General features: G+C 46.9%; 1 protein-coding gene across 4 annotated transcripts in view; it reads right to left on the bottom strand.

The window, feature by feature from the left end:
• Positions 1 to 13,292: 13,292 nt before the first annotated feature.
• REV1 (REV1 DNA directed polymerase) overlaps positions 13,293 to 16,974 on the bottom strand; it is a 1,193,441-nt gene continuing 1,189,759 nt past the window's right edge. For all 4 annotated transcript variants that reach the window (XM_069636691.1, XM_069636693.1, XM_069636692.1 and 1 more), the window contains one exon: positions 13,293 to 13,911. In XM_069636691.1, coding sequence (XP_069492792.1) covers positions 13,803 to 13,911 — 109 coding nt within the window. In that variant the 3' untranslated portion in view covers positions 13,293 to 13,802. The remainder of the gene's footprint in view (positions 13,912 to 16,974) is intronic.

The following is a 16,974-nucleotide window of genomic DNA, read 5'->3' on the forward strand; positions in this document are numbered from 1 at the left end:
GCGTGCTCTCTGTCCTGCCTTCTTTTCAGGGGCGCGTTGTCTTTCATGGGCGAGTGCGGTCCAGTTACTTCACTGACACCGGCCCGTTTGATATTGTTTAGGTCTTATTGCTGTTCTTTAGTTTTGTTGCTATCCTGCATGCCTTTCTTCGTTTAAAATGTCTCTTTTTTCTCCCTTAGGTATGTGGAGCTTCAGCACGGCAAACTGGCTTGGTTGAGCCCCGCTGGTAAATGTTGGTGCATTAAGAGCGCTATGATGCGGTATGTAAGCGCTATGCGCAGCAAAATCTTGCCTTTGCCAACCTGTGTTTTCCTTCCTTGTAAGTCGTGGTGTTCTTCAGCGCGAGTGGAATGTCCGGAGTGGTGCCAGCCGAGAGGCGACCAGCCAGGTAAGCCTTTTGAGCAGTTCATAATTTGTAAATGTCTCTATTACTTTCTTCAATGTTGCCTCTATCTTCCTCTTTCAGGTCGTTCTGTTCGGGAGGCGTGCAGATTCGAGGAAGCTGTTCTCAGTAGCTGCGAGTGTTTAAAGATGAAGACTGCAGGTGAGATGCAGCTGCTAATGATGTTCCTTTTGTCTCCTTGCAGGTTCTGCTTCTCCGAGGTTCGAGGGAATAGCTGGACACAGTGAGCGTCACGTTGCAAGCTGCAAAGTAACGCAAAGCGTGTTGTCTTGCTCGGGTGTGGTTTAAATAGCCCCAATAAAATAGTCCAGGAAAAGTAGTCCCTAGGCTACAACACCCAAAACACTAGACCGCATAGCTTGGTTCTTAGGAACCAAGCTATGTGGATGCCTCCATGTTGGCTGACAATAATAAAGTAGTTCCCAAGCACATTGTTTATTCATGGTGTATGAGCCTGGCACCATAGGCGCCAGGACTGGCCCCATAAGGGCTTTTGAAGAGGATGCCAGGCTCTAGAGGCCTGAGTCCTGACTCCACCTGGCCAATGGGTTTGCCAGAGGGGGTTTTGGGCGAGGGTCGTGACAGTATCAGAGAGAAGGTTAAGTTCAGTGTAGGTGGCTGACGCGTTTCGAGAAGAAAAATCTCTTCTTCCTGAGCCAAATTGAATTAAACTGTTGATAGACAATAAAGGAGAGAGAGAAAAGGCTCTATGTGAATTGTACACAGACTGCTTGATGTGAAGCATAATCAGATGGTCACACATATTTCGATTAGGTGAAAACAACATTCACATTGCATCTAAAACTATTCCAGGCCACTAGAGAGCACAGGGTGTCAATCTCCAAAACTAGTCATATAGATATCAGATGCCTAAATTGACCGACTTATATAATCTCTGACTCTGATGGACTCATCAGTGATATGTATTGTCTGCCTTACTGGTCAATTTACAGGGAATGACTACAACTCAATGTTGAGGAGAACGGAACAGGAGAAAAGAGCGCTCACTGTGTCCTTCTCACTATTAATCTTCTGGCTAGTCAAGTAAAGACAGTGTGGGTTTGTAGAGGCTAGTTCGTTTTCTGGCCGCTGCTGGTGGCATAAAAAGCCTTCATCTTTAGTGCAGCAAATAGCAAAGAGCCCTAAAAACATGGGTATGAAATTTAGCTGAAATGCTATGGATAGACCTCTAAATGCTGTAGTGGTGTCAAAAGCGGGGGACTCGCCTTCATGTGTGTAAAAATGTTTTGACACATCTTACCGGTCAGCGTGTAATGTGCTTCACTGTGGGGTGCCTGGATGGTTCATTGAACCAGGATGTCAACTGTAGAAATGATAGAAAATGAAAAAGTGGGCCAATAAGCAAACGGTATTAAACCTTAACGAGTAGTGTGTAAATATTGCTGAATGGGCAAGATGGCGTTAACTCACTTATGAGTTTGCTGTGCAAAGGTCGCTGGCAGTGACTCACGGTTCGTTGTGACAATGTCACTTCTAGCGGTCCAGGGATTCTCCTCGGGTGGGCTATCCAGCTGAGTCAGCAGTGCGGGTTGCTGCTGGTGACTGTTGCTAGGTGGGAGATGCCGGAAACAACAGCACGCGTCCCTCTCACTAGCAACATACAGTACCTGGTGCCTGATCACCGGTGTCTATTCATGCCTCATCGTAAAGGGGGAGGAGGGGAGGAGTGGTGGGGTGAGGTGACATGGTCACAATGGGGAACATGATAGGTGGCAATATGATAAACTATTGAAAAGGAGAAGGGAGCCGTGGGTACCTCTAATCACAAACTGTGTGCTGGAGGGGGTCTGTCACAGGCTGGCTGGTAACTCTGGAAGACAGGAAGGAAGGTCTGTAAACTAACAGGCTTGTAACATAATTGGAAATGCAACTGGAGTGCAGGCTGCTCTGTAGGGCTGGTGTGGCAGCAAGGGCAGTACCTGTTCTGCGTCTTCAGTGGAGGCGTCTGCTTCGTTCGGTGGAGCCGCTCGGAATGAGCGCGATACCGAAGTAAGGCCAAGCGCCTATAAAAACAAGGTTGCAGCGCGCGCCCGCCTAGCGTCAAAGTGACGTCGGCAAGCGTCTAGGCAACGTCCTGTGAAGTGCGGTGTGGGCCCACACAAGGGTAACGTGCCCAAGCGCCCATAAAGAGAACATAAAAACACGTGTGGACAGCTGGTGGATTCTAGAGCTGTGTGGAGCTCGGAGGGTAGACGCGCCAAGGAGGGGCATAGCTCCTTATTATGTGGGGAAGGGGGAGGGGTGAGAGGGGAGGGGTGGAGAAAGGGGAGGGAAGGGTGGAAGGGGAGGGAGGACAAGGAGGGGAGCCCAAGGAATCGGAAAACCATGTCTGTGTCAATGCATTAAAACGGGGAGGGGGGTCCCGGGAATCAAAGGGAAGCTCACTCAAGAGGGCTGGTCACACAGTGGGAGGATACTGTGAGAGGAGATGGTCACTCAGAAGGAAGGGAGAGACGAGCCGCGAGACAAGGGGCAAATGGAGGGAGGAACGGACCAATACTATCAGCCAAGCGGCCTATGCTAGCACCGCTAGGTCGTGCCACTGGATATTTTCATTCAGTCCTTTGGAGCATGTGTTGAGTCTGTAGATCCACTGCTGTTCCCTTCTGAACAGAATGTTGTTGAAGTTACCCCCTCTCGCAGGAGGTGTGACCCTTTCTATGATGGTCCATTTAAAAGAGTCTGCAGTATGTCCTTCGTCTACAAAATGTTGGACTAGGGGAGCAGTAAGTTTGTTGGTGCGAATGCATTACCGATGTTCGACCATACGTGTGCGGACTGTCCTGGTTGTCATGCCAATATACCTAAGATCACAGGGGCACGTGATCATATAGATCACTCCTTTGGAGTTGCAATTGGTCAATGTCATTTGCCTCCATGGTGTCTGCCATCCTATGTCGATCTCTGTGGTGCGTGATGTCTGGGGGCACATGGAGCAATTGCCACAGGGGGCATGTCCTCTGGGTGGAGCTGTGTCCCAGAGGGTACGCTGGCGAGGTCCTGTGGTCGGGATATTGTGTGTTAGTGTTTTTACCACTTTATCTCGCAAATTTGATCGTCTTTTAAGAGCAAAACGTGGTACAGGGATGGTGGTATGCCCTGTGTTCAAGATCGGCCATACAGACCCCCACCTATACCACACAGTTCAGCCTCCTACGAGAACAATTGGCAGACAGGGGGTACCCTCAGAAAATCATTAGGGACACTTACAAAAGAGCTAGAAATATCCCTAGATCCGTAACCCTGCAACAACACACAAAACCAGCCATCACTACAGGAATTACAGCAGTATTTAGTTACTCGCCCCTACTTAACAAGATCAAGAAAGAAGTCAAGACTTTATGGCCGATCTTGAACACAGGGCATACCACCATCCCTGTACCACGTTTTGCTCTTAAAATACGATCAAATTTGCGAGATAAAGTGGTAAAAACACTAACACACAATATCCTGACCACAGAACCTAGCCAGCGTACCCTCTGGGACACAGCTCCACCCAGAGGACATGCCCCCTGTGGCAATTGCTCCATGTGCCCCCAGACATCACGCACCACAGAGATCGACATAGGATGGCAGACACCATGGAGGCAAATGACATTGACCAATTGCAACTCCAAAGGAGTGATCTATATGATCACGTGCCCCTGTGATCTTAGGTATATTGGCATGACAACCAGGACAGTCCGCACACGTATGGTGGAACATCGGTCATGCATTCGCACCAACAAACTTACTGCTCCCTTAGTCCAACATTTTGTAGCCGAAGGACATACTGCCGACTCTTTTAAATGGACCATCATAGAAAGGGTCACACCTCCTGCGAGAGGGGGTAACTTCAACAACATTCTGTTCAGAAGGGAACAGCAGTGGATCTACAGACTCAACACATGCTCCAAAGGACTGAATGAAAATATCCAGTGGCACGACCTAGCGGTGCTAGCATAGGCCGCTTGGCTGATAGTATTAGTCCGTTCCTCCCTCCATTTGCCCCTTGTCTCGCGGCTCATCTCTCCCTTGCTTCTGAGTGACCATCTCCTCTCACAGTATCCTCCCACTGTGTGACCAGCCCTCTTGAGTGAGCTTCCCTTTGATTCCCGGGACCCCCCTCCCCGTTTTGCTGCATGGACACAGACATGGTTTTCCGATTCCTTGGGCTCCCCTCCTTGTCCTCCCTCCCCTTCCACCCTTCCCTCCCCTTTCTCCACCCCTCCCCTCCCACCCCTCCGCCTTCCCCACATAATAAGGAGCTATGCCCCTCCTTGGCGCGTCTAGCCTCCGAGCTCCACACAGCTCTAGAATCCACCAGCTGTCCACACGTGTTTTTATGTTCTCTTTATGGGCGCTTGGGCACGTTACCCTTGTGTGGGCCCACACCGCACTTCACAGGACGTTGCCTAGACGCCCGCCGACGTCACTGTGACGCTAGGCGGGCGCGCCCTGCAACCTTGTTTTAATAGGGGCTTGGCCTTACTTCGGTATCGCGCTCATTCCGAGCGGCTCCACCGAACGAAGCAGACGCCTCCACTGAAGACGCAGAACAGGTACTGCCCTTGCTGCCACACCAGCTCTACAGAGCAGCCTGCACTCCAGTTGCATTTCCAATTATGTTACAAGCCTGTTAGTTTACAGACCTTCCTTCCTGTCTTCCAGAGTTACCAGCCAGCCTGTGACAGACCCCCTCCAGCACACAGTTTGTGATTAGAGGTACCCACGGCTCCCTTCTCCTTTTCAATAGTTTATCATATTGCCACCTATCACGTTCCCCATTGTGACCATGTCACCTCACCCCACCACTCCTCCCCCTTTCCGATGAGGCATGAATAGACACCGGTGATCAGGCACCAGCAATAGTCCTGTATTTTTCACCGCAATTAGATTGTATTCTTATCCACATTGATCCTCTTACTCTTGGGGTAAGGCTTAGATCACACTTCTCGTCAAGGCCAGATTTTTCAAGCCCTTGAATTCTTTCTCTCCCCCCCCCCTTTTTCTGTATCCCTACAGGAGGAACTTGTCCCCATTTCAGACAATTCTGAAACTTTCGGATTGATCCCCCTTTTTGGAATCACGGTCCTGACGAAGATGGCCCCAATTATGAGTGCCATTGAAACCGGTCGACCCCACAGGTCATGAGGGCTCTCATGACCTACACCAAATATCAGGAATAAGATATTGCGAGAGAACAACTGTTCCTGCGCACACCCAGATGGAAAGAGTGTGCAATTTTTATAAGAGCCTTCCCTCACCATTTTGGCCCCTTGCCATTTTTTATTTATGCATTTCCACTTGTTGAACCTCAAGTATTCCTAACTCCCTGTGACCCACGGGAACCATTAAAATAACAACACAGGAAAACAGAATATGAACAGTTGACCTTTTCCAGGTCGGATTACCATCACACAGCTACAGAATCTAATCTTCAGTTCTGGACAGCGATGTACCAACTCCATTGGATTTGCCACTCTTTTGTCACCCCTTGCACTCGAGTTCGAGGATTTGAACTTCCAGTTTTTTGCTTCAGATACTCTGAGTAATTAAACACATTTTCCTACAAAACCGTTGTTTTTGTGCTACCACGTCTGACCCCTTTAACGGTTAAAAGGAAACCAACGGCTTGTCCGTGCCCTCCCTTGTTTTTTCTACGACAACGTAACCCTGTTTGTTGTTACACTGTATTTCTTGCAACAATCCTTGTGGACTGCTGTCCCCGAACAGGAAGTCTTCCATAGCTTCATGACAGGATTCTTGATGGCATTATGTAATGGAAGGATGGGTTCAACGCTTGTGCCCTTGTCTAGGATGTCCGTCAGGTCACATTCCCTTATATCACCAGATGGGGAACCCCCACCTAAGGCATCAGTTACCTTAGCCATCATCCTCCTATATACCACATTAGAGTGGGCTCTAGGATCTCCTTGTGGGAATTCTACCTCAAGAGAAGTGTCCAAGTCGGTCCGGTCACAAAAACGACTCCTCGACGGCCATTAATGCCAGTACGCCAGGTGCCCTCTGCGGGGAAAAGGTTTTTCGAGAGCTGCAAAGCAGGAGAATACATATCTAAGACGAGGGATCTGTAGGAGGACACAATCTATTCAAAAAATTATACTCGTCCACAACACAGATGGCTGCTGCATCAATACCCTCGTCGTCGATGACCACTACTTAGTCGATGACCTCATCAACGCCACAGTAAACAGTGCAGAAATCTGCTTCTATTGCTGCTATGATCACCTTGTCTTCCTCCAAGGCTTATGTCTTGCCGTCAACGGCTCCAAGCGGGGCTGCACAGGCTCGAAATCCATCGTCTGCGTTGTAGTACCTTCTTGGGCCGATTCATACACAGCCACTCTACTCACTAATACTGAATGCGCCACCTGCTGTTCCATGCCCATCTATGCCCCCCCACCTCCAATGCCCCCTGAGCACCTTTTGCAACATGGCTTGGACTCAGACTTGGAAGTTCAGGAAGGAGTTTTTTCTGATAACGAAGGGGTACTCCCACCTGTTTTGCAGCTCCAACGTGCTCCCTTAACTCCCACAGGGATAACATCTAAACATGCTCCTAGCCACCTGGAACCATTTCCCAGTGCAAGTTCTGCAACTTCGCAAAAGGCTCCTGTTCAATCTGAGCCCCCTTCAAGGACTTTACAAGCCCCTACACCTTCAAGGTCTTGGGATGCCTCCATGGACATCTTGTTCACATTGCAGACTTTGGTCTCTGAGCAGCGGGCAATGGCTGCCTGCTCCCTCTTTGTTTTTTCCTCACAGTCCTTGTGCCTACTGATGGCTTTCCTCACACCGATACGACTCATGAGTTCGATGACCTGGTGCCAGGGGACTGTGAGCCAGCGGATCTGCGTCCCAATGATTCTGCCCTGATGAAATTGTCTCTTTTCAGGCTCTCATGTCTCGGGCAGTCAAGTTATTTGATCTGCTTTCTGAGGAGCACTAAAAGGAAGGTCAATTTTCAACTACGAGAATCCATGAGGAAGTCTGTGGTGGCCATGCCAGTCCTAGAAGACATTTGAGAGGACAGTCTTCTGGTGATGAGAAATTCTTTCACTGCACCACCCAAGAAAACAGTTGCAAGAAGAAGTATAAAGCTAATGAATCCACTCCAAAATGTCTTTGTACACAACCTAGCCTGAATTCAGGTGTCTCGGCAGCAGCATGGAAACGCTTTGCCAACCCTTCTTCCCATTGTATGGTACCTCTGGACAAGGAAGGGAAGCAGCTGGACGCATTTGGAAATTGTGTCATTTCCACTGCCTCTACCACTATCAAGGCAGCCAACTGTATGGCTATCCTCGCCCGTTATGACCGGGAGCTCTGGTATAAGTTGGGCCCTATCCTGACTTTCTGCCTGGCAAGAAAGATGAAGTGCTCACACTCTTGCGTGAAGGCAAGTTGCGGTCAGACCATGCCATTTCCGTCGCTGTAGATATCGCAAATGATTCAGGCAGATGGGCAATGGAGCTGCATTGTACTGTCATGGTTGGCCAAAAGCCACCAACTTCCACCCAGGTGCAGTCCAATGTTATGGACATGCCATTCCACAGTGTAGACTTGTTTGGCAAGAAGGTAGATGAGACTCTCCAAGCCATAAAGGCAGACACGGATACTGCTGATTCTCTATAGACTTTACAGCAACAGCGCCAGTCCTTTTGCTCCAACAAATCCTGCTTTCCCAGGACATTGCGGGACTTCAGATCCTCCCATCAATCCCAAACATCTCGTTCCGGCACCACCCAGGAAGGTTATAAAGGAAAATTCCCAGACCTATCTGGGAAATCAGCATCACTGTAGTTGTTCCCTCAGAAGTCAGGTTCCAAAACAGGTCTCACCAGGTCCCGGCTCCGGCCCCCCACTTCCTCGACCCAGTGGGGGGGCATCTTTCCAACTTCGTCACACAATGGAATACCATCACCATGGTCTAATGGCTGTTGTCCCTCATTCGTCACAGCCACACTCTGACGGTCATTGGCCGCCCCCATCATTCCTCTTGTTCCAAAGGCTGAAAAGCATTACCATTGTTCCTGCACAAAATTCACTCCTTTCTTGCCAAGGGAGCGATTGAGCCGTTCCGGTCCATCTGCAAGGCACAGAAATATACTCTGGATATTTCTGGTCAAGAAAGAAAATGGGAGATTGGAAGCTCATACTCGCCCTACGCAGTCTCAACAAGTTCCTCCGGTCCCCGACCATCCACAAGAAGACACTTCAGCACATCTTAAGCCAGCTGCAGAACGGAGACTTCCTCTCCTCACTGGACCTGGAGGACACATATTTCCATATCCAATTCATTGGTGACACAGGCATTTCATCTGCTTCACAGTAGTAGGAAGACACTTCCAATTCAAAGCTTTGCCCTTCGGCCTAAAATCAGCACCAAGTGTTTTGCATCAGTCACAGCCCACCTTGTCGTTCAGGAAATTCAAGTCTATCCTTACCTAGATGACTGGTTTGTTAGGGCTGCATCTCTTCCACTGGCAGATCAACATACAAAGGCAACAATGCTCTGCTTGACATCACTATCATTGTCGTTGAGCTATGCAGAGTCTTGCGTGACTCCATCTCAGAACACACTGGGTCCCATCTTAAAATGCTGTCACCACATCATCTGAGGACAGGGTGAAGTTCATTCTAGTGAAGGTCCCCCTGGTGTCATGACTGTCAGTTGCTTCCTTCACACTCTGAAATCCCTGCTAGGAATGATGGAGACTCCGGATGAGACTGCTTCAATTTGTTGTCAACAGCATTTCCTGGATGCCCATTTGCAACAAATATCAGGATCCCGGGAAGACGAGATTCATTTGACAAATCCCTTCTGCAAAACTCTACATTAGATTCGTGGAGCATCCTTCGTCTCCATCCCACTCAAGGAGCACCCTTTCGCCGTGAAATCACGGTCACGATGGACACATCACTGGAGGGTTGATGTGCTCACATGGGTAATTTTCATGACAATGATTAAAAATTGGTAAGGCAGGCGCTCTGTTACCAGTCATTAGCTTCTCCTCCAAACGCACGTTTTCATGACTCCATCAATATTCAGGGAGGCTGAGTTTCTTTGCTGCTTTGGGCGTGTCTTCATTTCTTTTTCAGGTGTGGCAAGTTAATTGACTCGGAGGATTCTGGTACTTGTATTTTTCGCACTTGATTTTACTGGCAGGTGACTGGAAACAACTCCCTCCATAGCACACATTTTTCCCTTGATGGAAAGGCTTCTGGTCGCCCAAAGAGAAGAAGCTTCACATCAATGTCCTGGAGCTATGGACTACGTTCTGGGCACTGAAGTCCTTTAGGCTTCAAGTGCAGGGTGGTTTGCGTCTTAACTGACAACACAACCGCCATGTTTTATATTCGTAAACAGGACGGCACCCACTCACCTAATCCGTCGCCGGAGACCCAGGTGCTGCTGTCATGGGCTCTCACACACAAATTGTTCCTTATCACTTTTCACCTACTAGGGATCTACAACACAGTGGCTGATTCCTTCAGCAGGGAACTCTGATCCTGCCAAGAGTGGGAACATCTGTAAAAAAGGGCTCTCTGCATTTTTCCAGGTGGGGGTTTCCGGGCGGTGATCCCTTCGCAACCACAGCAAGGCATTTTCGAGCAGATTTAAGCAGAACAGGAGACGTGTTTTCATTCCATTGGGAGGGGACATTTCTCTATGCCTTTCCTCCGATTACACTCATCCTTCGAGTCCTTCAAACAGCATCAGTGCAGGATAATCCTAGTAGCCTCGGCAAATATGGATCTCCGATCTTCTCGAACTCTCAGCAGTCCCTTCCTTCACACTGCGTCTGCTCCTCAACCGTCTCTCCTTAGAGGGCGGGTCTGTCCTACACCACGTTCCAGCCTCCATCAACTTGACAGCCTGTCTGATGCATTCGTAGACTTTGGGAATATACCTCTGTCTGCATACTACTGGTATGTCCTGGACATTGCCTGTGCAACATCTATGTAGTCCGGTTACAAGAGCAAGTGGAAGCAATCGCGATAAGGGGTACTGATCAACATCTTGACCCTTTCACGTACAAGCCCCGGAACACTTGCTGTACCTCCTGTCTTTGGCCAAATCCGGGTTGGCGCATTCTTCCATCAAGGTGCATCTGGTGGCTATTTCAGGTTACACACGTTCCCCAGATACGGTGGTCTCACAGAATGGTCAAGGGATTCCTCAAGGGGCAGTTTCGGTCCTTTCCTCCTGTCCGAGCTCCTTCTCCAGCCTGGGAGTTGAACATGGTCCTCACTAAACTAATGGGTCCTCCTTCGAGCTTCTACACAAGGCATCTTTGAAGGTTCTGTCTTGGAAGACAGCCTTTATGGTGGCCATCACTTCTTACAGATAGGTCGGTGAAATGAAGGCTCTTTCCTGTAAGCCTCCTTACTTAAATGTTCATCATGCCAAGGTGCTCCTTCGCACAAACACTTCTTTCATGCCAAAGGTCTCGTCTTTGATATGATATATTTTATTTGTATCGCGCTTGTACACAAGTGTTTCAGAGCGCGACAAGGCAAAGGGAGCGGAACAAGGGAGAAACAAAACAGAGATCTTACTAGGCCCAGTGACATTGAGAACGCGCAAGTGCATGGAAAAGGGGAACATGGGCAAAGTGCATGGAAGGGGGGGGGAGAAGTGGAAAGTACAGAGGAGAGACAGAAATAAATAATAAGTAAAATAAATAAAGGCGATGAAGTGGAAGTACAGTCAGCAAAGTGGCAACTGCTAGATTAGTCAGCTAGGGTATATCTGATAAGTGTGTTTCATATTAATGAGCCACTGGTTTTGCCTAGGTTGTTCTTCTCCGTCTCCTACTGAACGTTTGTTGCATTTCCTGGATGTGGCCCGGGCCCCATGTGGCTTGCACTAAGGACTTTGCAAGTCATTACAATTGTTTATGGCTTTTGGTCCTTCCGGCAAGGGCAAAGCCCTTTCCAAACCTTCTATCGCAAGATGGCTGTTGGCATGTATTTCACACTGTAATCGCCTGGCTAATAGGTCCCTTTCGGGCAGGCCTAGGGCACACTCGACAAGAGAGCCGGGGCGTCTACTACGGCTTTCCTATCCAGTGTTCTCCTGATGGATATTTGCATGGCAGTGCCATGGAGTTCTGCCCATACCTTCACAAGGTTTGACTGCGTTGATAGGGATTCCAGGGAGGAGTCCTGCGTCGGCCAGGCATTGCCATGCAACCTCTTTGGGTGAGGTTAGCGTTTTAGAAGGCGAGTGGTTTCCTTCAGTTGAGCAATACCTCTGCCCTCCTGGTTTTTATGTATGTACTGCTTTATAATATTATTCAAATAGCATGTGAATCTATGGAAGATCCAATGCTGAAGGAGGAATGAGTTACTTGTTCTACAGCATTGGTATGTTTCATAGAATCACATGCACACTTCCCGCCTGCCAGGCTTGGCTCTTCTTGGCTCATATTGCTGCTTTACGTGCGCTATGCTGAATTTGAAGATGGGCTCCAAGAATTGGAGCTAAGGGAGGCCTCTCTATTGCCTGTGGGGCAACATGACCAAAATTACTAATAAATGGCCAGCAGATAAGCGGGGTAACCTAGGCAGATCTAGTTTTAATCGACTCCACTCAGGGCTGCAAAGGCTTTTAACATCTCTAATTAATTACATGTAAGTAAATAAGCTACAGATTAATGTAGAGAAAACAAAAATCTTGTCAATAGGGGCGACAAAAGGCAAGAAGAATAAGAACTTTAGATGGACGATTGCCAACGACTCCATTGAAAAAACGTCAGCAATCTGATACCTAGGAATACTCTTCAACACGTCAATAAGAGAATGGAGTTGGTCACAAGATCTGATCCAGCGGATGACAACGTTTTCTATACAAGCTGCAAAACTACATAGACTTTATGGGAAATTTACGCCATTGCCTGTACAAGCTTTTTACCAACAGAGGGTAATAACAGCAATAACTTACGGTGCAGAAGCCGCATGGAACTTAAATCACAGTATATGGCCTTATCTAGAGGGATTATTCTGGAGAAGAGTTTTAAGGCTACCAAACAATATTTACATAATTAAGATTCGTAATGCACTTGCACTAGAAGCATTATATGTTACAGTGCTATGGAAATCAATAGCATTTCTGCGTAAAATGAGCATAATAAAACCGGAACCAGTGTATGAAATCTTTGCTACCACTGAAACACAGCAACAGAGTGACCTGCTAAAGGAATGGGTAACAAAGCTCAAGGACATGTTAATATGTGCAAAAATAAAAATGGAAACATTACTAGGGTAGCCACAAATTGCAAAGAGAAAATTGAAACAATGGCATTGGATCCTGAATATGGAACGATATAACAACTTAGTATCAGCGGTCTATCTAGGGACGGTTTCCAACACCCTAGATAAGCTTCCAAAATACTTACGACGTTTTCCTTCCAGACACCATCGCGAAGGATTCAAGAAATTGCAGCTAAACGCACTCAGAAACAAGGACATTTTGTTTATGAAACATGACTCTGATACCAAAGACAACAAATGCAGGTACTGTAAAGTGGAAGTGGAGTCTACTAAACATCTAATAGTAGAATGTCCTGAATTGAAAAACCAGAGAACTACCTTCCTGGGGAAATATGCTCCGTTGAATAAGGACATGGAAGACTGGTGGTTTGCAATGTTAAGTGGGACTAATGTACAACTTACCTGCTCAATAGTCCCTTATTTGGACAATATTCTGACTGAAGTAGATACAAGAAAATAAGAAAGTGATAGGAGGAAACAATTTTAAATGATCATTTTAATTGACAATTGTAATAATTTGTACACATGAGAGAAAAAAATGACCAAAATGACTAACAGAGCATTAAAGTGATACGCAGTTTAAAAGTTAAAGGTAAACAGCTTTAATGTTACAGAGAATTCCCTGCCAGTCAACAGGGAATATTCAGAACATATTCCTTGTATGTGAACTGCTTTACACTTTAGACTACAAAGGTCTTGCATAATAAATTAGAATGAACATCATAACCACGTATCGTTTCTTTTTTAATAAAAATATAAAAAGCTTGTACCAAAGAAATGAAGACAACATATATAAATACAATTCTTTATTATTAAACAACTGTGAACAATTCACTGCAAAATTCCATAAAACCTTTATAAACAGTTATTTTATAAAGTGAACCTATAATATAATAAAAGAATTTCTGGGATTATTTACATGCAATACTGACAATTTTGGCACTTTTTGAAAGGAACAATGTACAAAACACCTGTTAAAAAAGGAATTTAAAAATGATCATAAAAATGCTAAGCTTTGTTGTCCTGCACTTTGCAAATTTCTCACAAGCAATTATGGTACAAATAGTAGAGCGCCACAGCCCTCAAGCTCATGGGTTTAAACTTTCAGGGTGCTGCCATATGTTTGTTGCAGAACCACTTGAACATTATCGAGAATGAATTCAAATGCCATATTCCAAACCGATTCCACAGCCTGCTGCATTAGCCTGGAGGAAAGAAAGGAAAAAGGGCTTGTTTGTATTATTAAGATAGGAAATGCATTTGTAAGAAAGTCAAACTGAGTTCTTCTTACAATTTCAGTAGATAATGTTAATGTTTCAACAATAGGCAATAAAGCAGCATCTAGCTTTCTTTAGAAAGTAGGTACATTTTCCCCATATGAGATGCCACTGTTCCTACAAGAAGACAATGTAAAAGATAATGGGTAAACGTGAGGTGAAAAGAGTGCTGCCTCATCATGTCACAATCTATGCGAAAGTATAGTATATCGTCGCTATAAACAAGAATCCATGCTTTTGGAGTTATTTCACAGACGTTACAAAGAACTTGCACAAAAAATTAAAACAACCAGTTTGAGAACCTCAGAATTTGCTAGTAAACTGCAGCTGCCATCTTTGTCAGTGTGACATTTCCCTGGCAGTTACAGTGACATTGTCAGACCTCAATGCTTGCGTTATGTGATAACAGTAGACACGCAGAGCAGAGGAAGAGGATGCATTCTGGGGAGGACAAACTCTCATACCACACCCACTACCAGTGAAGAGACAGTTTCAAGCAGACGGTGGTTCATGCAGCTTCTGAGGCACATACATCTCCTTCTGAGGACACTACCAACAAAGGAAATGTACAGGGAAGGTGCCCAGGATTCGGGCTATTTTTAACTTCTTGTCGAAGTTCTCCTTTAAAGCAAGATTTTAGTCGGTTGTTTAGAAGGAAGAAGTTACTTACCTGTAACTCCTGCTCTCAAGAATTGGTATCTGTCATGGATTCACATGCTGTTAGAATATTCCCAGTCATCAGGCTGGGAATCGTCTGTAACCTTAAAGCAGTTTACTTTTACATTTTCCAACTGCTTGTCAAGTGCTCTATTAGTGCCATTTTGGGTCATACTGTCCCCAGTTAACTAGACGGTTCCATGTCATTTCAACAAAATACATTTCTTCATGGTAATTTACTTTGTGGAAATCACTTATAATTTGTACTTCAAAATGTTTCTTTTTTGGGGGGTTCCCTCCCAAGGGGCTCCCCCCAACCCCACTTTCTTGTCACTACCACCCCTACCCCAAACCCTTCCCCATCCCCCTTGTACCTCTTAACCCAAAATTACATATATAAATATTCAAAGTAATTCGAAGTATTTTCCACAAAGTAAATTACCACAAAGTAATTTACTTTGTGAAAACAACGGAAGACCAACCAGCCAGGTCCCCCTTAGCTCCACCCTTGGTGGTCAACTTCATTTTTAGCTGCGCACATAATGTGTCAGCAAGAGCCAAAGAGGGGCAGGAGGGAGGTTGCATGTGAATCCATGAAAGATACCAATGCTGGAGAACAGGAGTTACAGGTAAGTAACAAATTCCTTCTCCAGCATTGGATAGTTCATGGATTCACATGCTGTTTGAATAAGATTAGACAGTAGTGCATATACACAACCAAATAGGCGGAGGCATAGCTCAACAGAAGTAACCAATTCTCCCCTGGAAAACTTACCTTATGCAAACAGGCTGTGAAGCACTGCCTGGCCGACTCGGGACACCTCCCTGGACTCCCTATTGACACAGTTGAACCTTGTGAAGGTATGGACAGACACCTTCACGTGGGTGCAGACGTTGAGGACGGGAACACCAGACATGAATGCCATAGGATAAGCCATGGCCCTCGTCGAGTGTGCTCTTGGTATTCCTGGAAGGGGCCTGTTGGCCATACGATGACAGTGGGAAATGCATGCCGACAGCCATCTAGCAATTGAAGACTTTCAAAGGGCATTGGCCTTGCCTGAAGGTACTAAGGCAACATACACTTGCAATGACTTTCGGAGCTCCTAGGTGCCTGCCACACAGAATTTCAGGGCTTGGGCGACATCCAGGGAATGCAAGCATTGCTCCTGCAAAGGAGAGCCAAAGAACACTGGCAGAATCAAGGGTTCATTGAGGTGGAATACAGAAGGTATTTTCAACATGAAGGAAGGGTGTGTACGAAGGACCACCTTAGACTGATGCAATGTCAAGTAGGGATGCTTGCAGAAGAGGGCCTGCAGTTCGCCTACCCACCTGGCTGATGTAATGGAAACCAGGAATGCCATCTTCCAGGAGATTAACTTCAAGAACGCTCTGTGTGGAGGCTCAAAAGGAGGGCCAATTAGTTTTGAGATGACCACGTTGAGTTCCCAAGCTGGAGCAGGAGCTCAGACAGGAGGCAAAGCGCAAAACAGAATGTTGAGGAATCCCTTTACCAACCGTTGTGACCACAGGGAAGGTGTACCTGGGGCATGTGTGCAGCATGCAATGGCTGCTAAATGCACCTTCCTAGAAGAGTGTGCTAGACCTACATTTGCTAAAGACAGAAGGTATGGCAAGTTGTCTGCAGCCTAAACTTGAAACAGTTCCAAGTGTTGAGTTGCACACCATACAGTAAAGTGCTTCTATTTGCTTCTGTAGCAAAACAGCCTAGATGGCGCTCGTGCCAAGGCCAAGATGTGTCTGCATTCTGGAGGTAGTGTATGTGTACAAACTCTAGGGCTGCAGGAGCCAGGCCGTCAAGTTGAGGGACGCTGGGTCGTGGTGTAGGACGGACCCGCCGTCTCTGAAGAGAAGGTCAGAGAGAGGGGGCAACCTGATCCAGGGAGCCACTGACAGGTGACGCAGGTCTGCGCACCAAATTTGCCACAGCCAAGCTGGTGCCACCAGGATCATCATACATTGGTGATGTTTGAGTGTACTGAGAACTCGAGGCAGAAGAGGGGAAAAGGCGTAGAGGAACAGTGAGAATGCATCCCCTTGGGGAATCTGCTTGAAAATCTGGTGCATTTCTTATTGATCCCTGTTGCGAACAGGTCATTCTCTGAATGACCCCACTTGGAGAAGAGGTGGACAACCTGGCCTTGGTGAAGCTCCCACTTGTGGCAGGACCTGAGTTCCCTGCTTGCTGAATCCGCTATCGTATTGTGGATCCCTGGTAGATGGAAGGGAATCAGGAACATGTGTGCCAGCGCCCATTTCGACAAAGCCTGGGCCTCTGCTGACAGAATCGGCAAGCAGGTTCCACCTTGC

This window comes from Ambystoma mexicanum, chromosome 7p, assembly GCF_040938575.1.
Source record: "Ambystoma mexicanum isolate Mex_15411 chromosome 7p, UKY_AmexF1_1, whole genome shotgun sequence".
Lineage (NCBI taxonomy): Eukaryota > Metazoa > Chordata > Amphibia > Caudata > Ambystomatidae > Ambystoma > Ambystoma mexicanum.